The sequence below is a fragment of the Plasmodium vivax genome, chromosome 9, assembly GCF_000002415.2.
Source record: "Plasmodium vivax chromosome 9, whole genome shotgun sequence".
Taxonomy (NCBI): Eukaryota; Apicomplexa; class Aconoidasida; order Haemosporida; family Plasmodiidae; genus Plasmodium; species Plasmodium vivax.
The window spans coordinates 723,911-734,027 of NC_009914.1; the positions used below are offsets into that span (position 1 = coordinate 723,911).

Here is a 10,117-nt window from a genome sequence, read left to right on the forward strand (position 1 = left end):
AGGCCCCCAGGTGTGTACGCAGCCGCGCGTGTGTAAACTGCGCTCACGTGTAAACTTCCGCATGCGCGTTGCGTGAAAAGTGGGCGCATGCAATGTGCGTACACACGCAGGGGGAGCCTTGCACAACGCGCTGAAAAAGGCGTATGCCCCTTCAGTAGCGCTACCATCTTTGTATCCTTATTTTTATTTTATTTCGATTTTATTTTATTTTTTTTTTGCGTGCACATTTTGGAAAAAGTTTATACGCCACATATGTTGGCCTTTTAAATGGCTCATCGCATATCCAATCATTTCAGACGAACAATTTGGTTTGTCCGTGTTCCGTTCAGCTTGGCAACAGTGATGGTCATGGCCCAAAGGGGTGTGCGCCGAAAGTGGCAAAAGGGAACCAACAGGGGGCAGAAGGGTGTAGCAGAAAAAAGGAAAAAATTTCCCCGTGAGATAAGCGAACTGTGCCATTCCTGCTACGAGGAATGTGCTACGCGAAATAAAAAAAGAAAGAAAAAAAAAACACCACGGTGATGGCATACTACCACTAATAAAATAAACATATGCACAATTCTTTAAAAATGGATTTTTAAAATGGATCTTTAAAATGTTTTTTTTTTATTCTCAATCCTCAGTTTTAAGCGCACACACACGTGTGTAAAGTGCGTCACTTAAATTTTGCACTAATCCTCCGCTTAACAACTCCAAATAGGGCATTTCCCATTTTAAAAGAAATAGCGTTGGAGCCATTTCTGCACAGTTGTCCCTGCTAATTGGTTAAGCGAATGCAGAGGGGCTCCCCCAAAAGAGTATTTCCCCTTGTGTGTAAATTTGCCAACTTTTTATTTTCCGAAGCGCCTGCTATGTTGCGTTGTGCTAGGTTTTTTTTTTTTTTTTTTTTTTTTTTTTTTTGCGTTGCGAAAATGGCTGTACTGTTAAGGCGAAAGCGCACATTTTGCTAAGGCGTAAAAAAGGAAATTAAAAAGGCTAAAATCTTTTACATTAAAAAACTAAACGTTTTAAATTGAAAAGGCTAAAATATTTTACATTAAAAAATTAAACGTTTTAAATTAAGCAGCCAGCTGTCTACCATTTAAATGGACAACAATTAACGAATTAAACAGCTTAATGCCAAGTGGTCTGGCCATTGAGCGGTCAAATAATTAACAAATTAACGGGTTGGTGAATTACCGAGCGCGCCCCGCAACTGCAGGGCCCTTTGGACGAGCTTTGTCCACTCCCCGCGAAATGCGTAAATCGGGAAAGCATGTTCCTGGTGTAATTCGCCCTGAGGAAACACCCACCCCCATCGCCCTCCTTCAGCGTTGCATACATTCACGCCAACGTCCCTTCACACATATCGGTTCACACTCGTGCAATCGTGTGTACGTACCTTCTTTTTTCCATTCCTATGAATAAAAAAAAAAAAAAAATCCCCTTATAAGCATCCCCCCTTGAAAGAGCAACAACTCCCTGTAGACGCAGCATCCCCTCTGGCCACTCTCACACATGCCTCCCTTCACTCGATGAAGAATGAAAAAAGTGGACAACCTGTCGGGGATACGAAGACATTCAACACGTGCTTCGATAACGTAGATTTGAACTGGGCCTGTTTAAGAAACAAAAGGTTGAGCGATGGGCCGGGTTTCTCCTTCTTCTATGAGTGCGCGCATGACCGGTCGATATTGTCTCTTTCGCTGGACGAGAGTGGTAGGGGGCGCGGCGGTGTAACAGCGCAGCGGTGTAACGGTGTAACACACCGCTGATATAATTCGCTAATTCCCGGGAATAACGGCGCAAACGACGCAACCCCCCCCTCCGCAGGCACCCACATGGCCACGGGCAGCGCGGACCACTCCATCCGCATACACAACCTGAAAAACCTGTCCACCACGAAAGAACTGTACCATAAGAAGTGCGGGCACTACGACTGGGTGAACGAGGTGTTCTTTACCAAAAGAAATGAAGTCCTTTCGGGGGGTCTCGATGGAAAGATATGTCTGTGGAATACCAGCTACTCATGCAAACCTCCAAAAGTAAATAAAATTATGAACAGTTCAGAATATTCTGAACAGGAAAAAAAAGTCAGCAAAGTCAATTTTAAAGCTTCTACCAATGTAACGACATGCAAAGAAATGTATGCACACCATTCCACCATTAGTGACATGAAGTTTGATAAAAAAAACGAAAAATGCATAACGAGCAGTTACGATAAAACGTTAAAACTGTTCGACATAAAGAAATTTCAACAGCTAGCCATTTATGAAGGAAGTCACACACATCCCATAACGAAATTTTTATGGTTAAAGGATAAAATAATATCTGCAGATAAAAGCGGAAGTGTGTGCGTTTTCGATGTGGGAAGTTGTCAGGAAATGCTCCAGGCGAAAAATACCCACTCTGGAAATGTGGGCGCTTTGAATTATTTTTACCTGTACAAAAATGGGGACTCCAATTTTGTGAGCAAACTTGCGGATGGTAAAAAAAAGGGAAATGGCCCAAAATTCGAAGCAGCCATTTTCACAGGTGATGATCATTTGGTGGAAAAGCAGAACAACGGTAGGAAGCAGTCAAGCAAGAAAGATGCCGCTCATACCACACAAGCGGTCAATGTGCTGGAAAAAAATGATGACCACTTAAACGTATGTAATGATAAAATCCCTTTAATAGTAACAGGAGGACAAAACGATGGAATAATCAAAATTAGAGACTTTCGAATTTTTCACAAATATATTAGCTTCAAAAAGTTGCACACAGCTAGCATCAATTCGATCGTAACGTATAATGTTAACAATAGGACGTACATCATTACCTGTTCCGCTGATGGGTACTGTTACCAATTCGAGATCCACAGCATTTGCTCTTCAAATATGAACAATTATTTGAAGAAAATTGCCGTTAAGGAACCTATTCTTTCTGCGAGGTACATTGGGAACCACCTCCTCTTGGTGGGCTCAGCTTTTGGAAATTTATTCCTCCTAAATTTTGCTGACTGTTCAGGGAGTAACTTAACTTTGGGACAAAAAAAAAATTTGGCTGCTGTTGGGGAGGGGCCTCTCCAGTTAAGTGCCCTAGATGGTGCAGACAATTGGCAAACCGCTTTACCCTCAGAGGAGGGCGCCAAGCCGAACAAGGACATCTTGTGGGCCTTTGGCGCCTGCAGGAAGGGCGGCATTAACTGCATAGAATGCATTTTTGTATACGACGAAAAAAAGGCGTGTGCAGATGAATTCGAAATTTGCAGCATCGTGACGGGGGGAGACGACGGGCTGCCCTGCTTGCTCTCCATCCCCAATTCGTATGTGTAGCGCGGGGAGCGCGGCGGCGCAAGGAGAGTTTCCGTGCGGGTCCACGCAGCAGTGTTAATGGATACGAAGCAGTGTGAATTGATGCACATCACCATGAATCGCACATCCCTGTGCGGAGAGCAACACACAGCCGTACAGCCGTACAGTCGCACTTTTAAAAAAAAGGGGGGGGCACCTTTTGCAGCTGGGCGGCGAGACAGCGCTAGGACTTGGGGACCCTATTGAACTGGTAGAAATATCTCTGCAACTTCTCGGCCTCCTCCTGCCGTACGTGAAAGAGGTTGGTCAGCTTGGGCACGCTGAACGTATCACGCTGTATATTCCTCCCGTTGATGGGTTTGTAAAAATTGTTTAAACATAAAAAGAGAGAAGGGGGAGGATCATAATTTTTTATGGAGGGCAGCAAATTCGTATTTCTGTAAATTTCGTAAACATGAGAATTTGTTACGGAGGATCTTTTAAACATTAGAGAGACCTTTTCGATTTGCTTTTTCATTTTATTTGCAAAATGGTTTGGCTGCCCTTCCTTGTGAGCATCCTCCGTTGGGTGGTTTCTTCCCTTCCGTAGCACTCTGTTCATATACTCTGTGGAGTCCATCAGTGTGTATTCATTTTCGAGAAGCAGCGAGAGGAAGTTTTCCATTTCTTTGGCGACTTCTCTTGGGGGGTTATAAAAACTGCTTGCCTTCTTACGGTTGGGGGTGTCACCCGGGATCGCCACCTCTGAAGAGTCCCCCTCGATGAATTCAAATCGCGTCAGGGAATTACCCACTGGGAACTCATAACCTTGTAGGCCATTTTGATTATCAATTATGCAAGAGTGCCCCTTCCCCCTACAGGGTACATCCGAGGAGACATTTTGCAAAAGAACATGCTCAGGGGCAAGTGGACTACATTTCAACGCTTGTTCATTCAGGTAGGAAACAAAATAAAAGAACAAATTAAACGATCGGAAGATGAGCATATTAATTAAGTTGTTCGCGTCTATATTGTAGCTTATTTGCTTACACATGGAGTGGCTATCATTACAAAGGCAATCTTTTTTTGGGGGAGAGTCATTCGCATTGCGACGTATGAGTATCCTTTGCCTACACACATTACGCAAAAGATTAAACAAAATGGAGGAGCTCCTTATCTTCGTTTGTTCTACACTTTGTTGCACAGTTTGTTCTACACTTTGTAAAATATTTTTGTGCAACTCCTTTTTTATTTCCTCATCATCTGTAATGAATCTTCTGAGAGATAAAACGGTGGGTTTATATTTTTGCAAAAAATGAGAATAGCGAATTAACTTGTCTTTCCCATTTAGGACATTTTGAATGTACACATAACTGATGTTATGTTTTTTTAAAATGATCCCCACCTCGTCGTAGTCGTCCACACTGCTATTGCTGTTGCTTCTCTGTTGCACGTATCTGTTCATTTTTAGAAGAACCTTTTTAATTAAATTTACATTTTCTAAGTCGTACTTTATAAAAATTAAATCGCCTGTATTTAAGCTCAAGTCAATTTCGTAATCGGTGGTGTATCCCCATGCTTTGCCGTAAAAGTAGTTCAGCGCTTCTTCTTCCTCCCCCTCGGGGGCACTGACTTGGTCAGACTTGGGTTCCCCCCTGTGATCACTCCCATTTGGTCCCTTCTTGGTGATGTTACTTTTGTGGAAATTTTTTATAAACAAGCTTTTGTTTAACTTTTCGTCGTCTCTTAGACGCTTCACTCTTTTTATTTCATTAAGTAGGAGAATGCAGACCGGGGACCCCACTACGAATGCTTTAAAGAGGGCCGAGGAGTTGGCCATGTTTGGCCGTCCAGTTGGCTAATTAGCTCACTGGTTTGGCTGCCTAAGCTAAGCGGTTGCTTCCTCAGGGGTGGATGTGAGTTTATCCTACAAAAGGGCGAAATCGCATCAAACGCAGGAGAATCGCCCCAAAATGGGTGCCCTTCTTAACCGTTTTGCTCCCAAAGGGGGGTTGTACCTATGGGGTGGTAACAATGTGTTTCCTTTCCTGTGGTTGACATGGGGGGATCAGCATGGAATTTTTTTTTTACTTTTTTTTTTTTTTTTCCCCATTTTGGCAAAAATAGCAAAGTGGCACAACTGCGACGCGATGAAACGGAGGGAGCACCTGTTCGCGGTGCAATCAAGGGGGATAGCCCCACTGTGCAACGTCCCGTCGCAATCCCCATGAGCGCGATTTTTAAGCGATGCCAGGAAAATTCCCGCATTATGCATCACCCTTCAGCGGTGGTCACTGCGGAGTGAAATTATTCGTGTTTATCCCTTGGCACGTGACGAAGTTCGCAACACCTCGTGCATCGTGTAGGTTGCCCTCCGAACATGCGCTCGTGAGGAATAAAACGCACATTGGGGGGGAACGCCCGGACAAAGAACGCTGACCAAAGCGACAGCTACAACTTATGTAATCATTAAATATATCAACACATACCTTAATAAAAAGTTGGAGGAACTGAAGGTGAAGTGGGGGTAAGGAAAAAAAATAAAAATAAAATAAAAATAAATAAAAATAAAAATAAATAAATAAATAAAAATACACTCGTTGCACCTTTCGTTATAACAAATTATAACATGCTGAAAAACAAAATACATAAGGGGAAAATGGCTGTTACGTATAAATATATATATAAACATATATGTGTGTATATATGCGTATATATTTATGTGCACATATGGATGTCTAGGAATCTGTGGAGGAAAGGCGATAAAACCTCTGATGCAAGTGTGGCAAAAGGAAAAAAAAAGGGGGGAAAAAATATATTAAAAAAGAAAAAGTTAAACTCAAAAAATGGAAAAAAATCTGAAAAATGGGAAAATTTTTCGCTTTAAAGAAAATCGTTAGCATAAACTCCGCGCAAAAAAAAAAAAAAAAAATTCAAGAAAATTTCAGGAAAATTTCAGGAAAAATTCAGGAAAACTGTTTAAACGCTCCGCGCATACATGTATAACATTTTATTCATTTTTTTTTTTTTTTTTTCTTTTTTTGTAAATATCTTCGTTATTCTTGTTAAAATGATAATAATAAAGGAGGGGTAAAATGTGGTAACCTTAAGGTGACAGTAAAAGCACACACACACATAAAACACACTTGCAATCGCAATGGTAAAGAAATTAATTTCACGATATGTGTCCTCTCTCTGTTAAACCGATTGGCCAAAGCTGCTTTTCCATTCATGTTCATGACGTTGATTCGGTGCCACTGCTGCTTCCATCATCATTCAAGCCGGTTGCGGACTAAAGCAGGTAAAAATGGCGAAAATGGATGATAGGGTATAAATCATAACAGGGGTAATAAAAAAAATTTCGTAGTGCAGTCGGACGTTCCAAAAATAAAAAAGCAAGAAAATTTTTATATGTGGGGATTATTTTGCGGACGGGTCTTAGCGGGTTCGGACGGGGCCAATAACGAACAATACATAACAGCGCTATTCGGAAGGAGGCTTCAAAGGAGTTATAAAATTAAAGGCATTTCTCTGTGTGTGTGTGCCTGTCTGTCTTATCCTCCTTTCTCTTTTTATTTTCCTACTGGTGCGGTTGGAGCTGGGGTTGGCTCAGTGGGAGCAGCATCACCGCCCTTTCCACCTCCAAGAGAGAATGGGTGTCTTCCGTTTCCGGCATTATAAAAGACTAATCCGGCACCTCCTAAGAGCACTGCTGATACAACACCTAGGGCTGAAGCGAGAACGGTTGTGGCCAATTTGTAGTTTGATTTCTTCTTCGTCATGTTTACGAGTTCCTCTTCTTTTCTGACAATTTCGCTTATCAACTCGTGCACGTCAATGAGAGGTTCTGGGGATTCTGCGGGGTCGAAGGGGGCGCGGCAAAAGCGTGGGTGAGCGAAGTTGATCAGGGGTGTTGCAACGATTTGCGGCGAGAAATTCAGCACAGAGGGGAACGCAAAATGATCACAGAGCGGTGTCGCCATTTTCACCCACAAAACGAGCCGCACAAATATATATGTATATATATATATATACACTTAGGCGAAATGCCTCCTCCACGTGAACCAACGCGCAATTCCCATTTCGCAGGAACGTCTCACACGGGCATGCACGCACGATGGGGAGTTTGGTCATATGAAAACTTACTGCTCTTGGGGGACTTCTTCTTGGGGTTGCCAGCACCTAACCCGTTTACATTATCTCCCAAAGCATGGTTACAAAGGATGGCGCAAAAAAGGAGAAAAACGGCTGCTAAGAGTTTCATTTTGAATCAAGCGGGGGGTTGTCACAATGGGGACGTAAGGGCCAAAGGGCGAACGCACGTTCGTGTGTATAAGTATTATACGTATGTACGCTTGTACGTTTGTACGTTTGCACGTTTGTGTGTACGTGTATCTGCGGCTGCGCTTCCAAGTCAAGCGAGTGAGTTTGCTTCGCTGTTCACCGACGATATGGCGTGAAATTAAAGTTTAAACATTAAAGGTGTGTTCACACAGAGGTAACTGAGTCGAATTAAAATTCTCAAGTGCTCTCCTGCCTTATGCGATTATGCGAGTGTGGTGTATCTGCACAAATCAGTCCTTACACGCGTGCGCCTGCGGGATGCATATTCATGAAAACGCAATGTATGGCCGTACGTATGTGCGGTAATTCCTCGCGTGATTGAACTAAGCGTGAATAAGTAACGTTTTACGGCACAGCACATGCATCATTATTCATATTATACATATAAATACATATACATATACGCATCAACGCGTGAGCAAAAAACGCTCAGCTAATCAAAAGCGCTCAAAAAAACGAAGCGTGTATGTATGTATATACATGCGTGCACGTGAACGTACGCTTACTTGAATGTACTGTTAAAACATTAAAACTGGGCGTACTTTTTTTAAATAAAAAATAAATCAATCTAGTAAAAATTATGTTTACAGGCTGAATTGTTTTTCTTATCACATCCTTTTTTAAACTGTTATGGTGATGTACATTGTATAGTGAGGTATACGTAACTTTGGTTTTTGCTTTATCAATGTGAAATGAAAAAAAAAAAAAAATTTTAATATTATATTGTTCAATAATTTTATGGTAATGTCAATGTAATATTGTTTGTGTTATTACATTAAAAAAAAAAAAAAAAAAATTTAATTTAATTTTTTTTTTTTTAAATTGCAATATAGCCCCCCCCGTAAAAAAAAAAAAAAAATACCCCCCTAATGATGAACAAATTTGATGCGTTTTTTTTTTTTTTTCTCACTTTAAAAAAAAAAAAAGGAAGAAGAAACGGAAGGAACGTTAACCCCAAGTAAATCCAAACAAAACTGCACGCTTTTACTAGATGCATGCAAATGGATGGCGAAAGAGCTAGTATATATATATATTACATTTGTTCACTTTCACATTTGCCACTCACGTGCCACAAATGCCAAAAATGCCAAAAATTATTTCGTCACGGATTTGCCAAGCTTAACACTTTTCGCGAATTAGCACACAGCAATGTCTCACTCGTATACGCAGCGCTTACCGTGCTGAACAAAGCGCGTGCGTGTACATAGCACATTAGTGCGGCACGCACATCAGCACGGCACATCCGTACAGCGCATCAGTACAGCACATCAGCACAGCGCATTAGCACATCGCGTTAGCACATCGCACTAGCACATCGCATCAGCACAGCACACTTATGTACACTTGTGCGTGTACGCCATATGCAAACTTGGGCATAAATGCTTAACACTTCGTTCGCGCGAATGTTCGCTCAATGCGTAAAAGTGAAAAAGGCGCATTGAGTACGTTTTACAAATATTTTATACATACGCCATTACAGGTACGTATTTGTACGTATATATTATATACATTATATGTACTAACACGCCCGTTTATGTGAACAACTGCGAGTACGTAATGGCACATTTGACACATGTGCTGAGCGCACAAATCCAACCCCCACCCTCTCGTGTCAACAAAGCCACTTAAAAGAAATGCCGCTTGGGGAGCAAGTGTGTTTTTTTTTTTTTTTTTTTTTCACCTTGGCAAAAAAAAGTTAATGGTTTTGCGTTCGCGCGAGTATATTTCATCCTTCGGGGAGGCGAAGAAAAACAGAGAAAAAGAGAAAAAGAAACCCCCCAGTTCGATGAGAAAAGGTACCTTCCCTGGTGTACATATATACGTAAATATGTGAGTCAAAGAAGTACATATATGTGAGTTAAAGAAGTACATATATGTGCGTACGTACCTGCTTGCCCGCGCGGCGGCCACTATACAGCCATTTGGCATTGGCGTACTTTGGCTTTCTCCTCCCCTCCGTACGTGCACAGAAGAAAAAGGAAAGGCCCCCCAAAACGAACAAAACCTTAGGTGTACATGAACTCCCGGTTAACATGAAAATGGCAACACTTATTTCTGGTCATGTCAGCTTCTGCGCGCAGAAAGTGTATACATAAATATATACATATATGTATACATGTACGTGTACATATTTGCGATCCTCAACTTGGGGATTTTTTCTCAACTGTTGCAATCCCGTGAATGGCGCGAGCGTTCGCACAGGTATACGCACATATTATATTTGTAGGGATGACGCGTATAAAAAGTGCCAAACATAAGCGAGAAGAGGCCGTTCAAACCAGGTTAGGTTGGCAGGCAGTTGTTCCACGCATATTCACTCATCAGCGCGTTTGGTACAAACGATTTATCCTTCGCACGCTGAGGAAAAAAAAAATCGTGGGGGAAGTGAAAAAATCGAGCAGTTGCCAATCCGCACGTACGATGATATATGTATGGTGCGCTTTTTTGTTCTTCTTCCCTCTGTAATTGTATACAGTTTTTTCGCTAACTCGTAAAATGGCATATGGGAAAAAAAAAAA

At 41.8% G+C, this 10,117-nt stretch overlaps 3 protein-coding genes across 3 annotated transcripts, besides 2 other annotated features; 1 reads left to right on the forward strand and 2 right to left on the reverse strand.

Moving 5' to 3' along the window:
* The first annotated feature begins 1,270 nt into the window (after nt 1-1,270).
* Nucleotides 1,271-1,314: a microsatellite.
* Nucleotides 1,315-1,514: 200 nt separating this feature from the next.
* On the forward strand, nt 1,515-3,296 carry PVX_091690 (WD domain, G-beta repeat domain containing protein; the record flags this gene model as incomplete). The annotated part of the gene is made up of 2 exons (XM_001615281.1): nt 1,515-1,698; nt 1,813-3,296. 2 exons carry the CDS (start codon nt 1,515-1,517, stop codon nt 3,294-3,296), a joined length of 1,668 nt encoding a protein of 555 aa, XP_001615331.1.
* A 202-nt stretch (nt 3,297-3,498) lies between these two features.
* PVX_091695 (hypothetical protein, conserved) lies at nt 3,499-5,094 on the reverse strand (the record flags this gene model as incomplete). Its single annotated transcript, XM_001615282.1, has 1 exon — nt 3,499-5,094. The coding sequence occupies one exon, from the start codon at nt 5,092-5,094 to the stop codon at nt 3,499-3,501; it is 1,596 nt and encodes a 531-aa protein (XP_001615332.1).
* A 614-nt stretch (nt 5,095-5,708) lies between these two features.
* On the reverse strand, nt 5,709-8,375 carry PVX_091700 (circumsporozoite-protein related antigen, putative). Its single transcript, XM_001615283.1, has 4 exons — nt 8,105-8,375; nt 7,401-7,849; nt 6,839-7,110; nt 5,709-6,546 (listed from the first exon to the last, which is right to left on the reverse strand). The coding sequence occupies exons 2-4, from the start codon at nt 7,516-7,518 to the stop codon at nt 6,490-6,492; spliced, it is 447 nt and encodes a 148-aa protein (XP_001615333.1). The 5' UTR covers nt 7,519-7,849; nt 8,105-8,375; the 3' UTR covers nt 5,709-6,489.
* Nucleotides 8,376-8,535: 160 nt separating this feature from the next.
* Nucleotides 8,536-8,566: a microsatellite.
* Nucleotides 8,567-10,117: the final 1,551 nt, after the last annotated feature.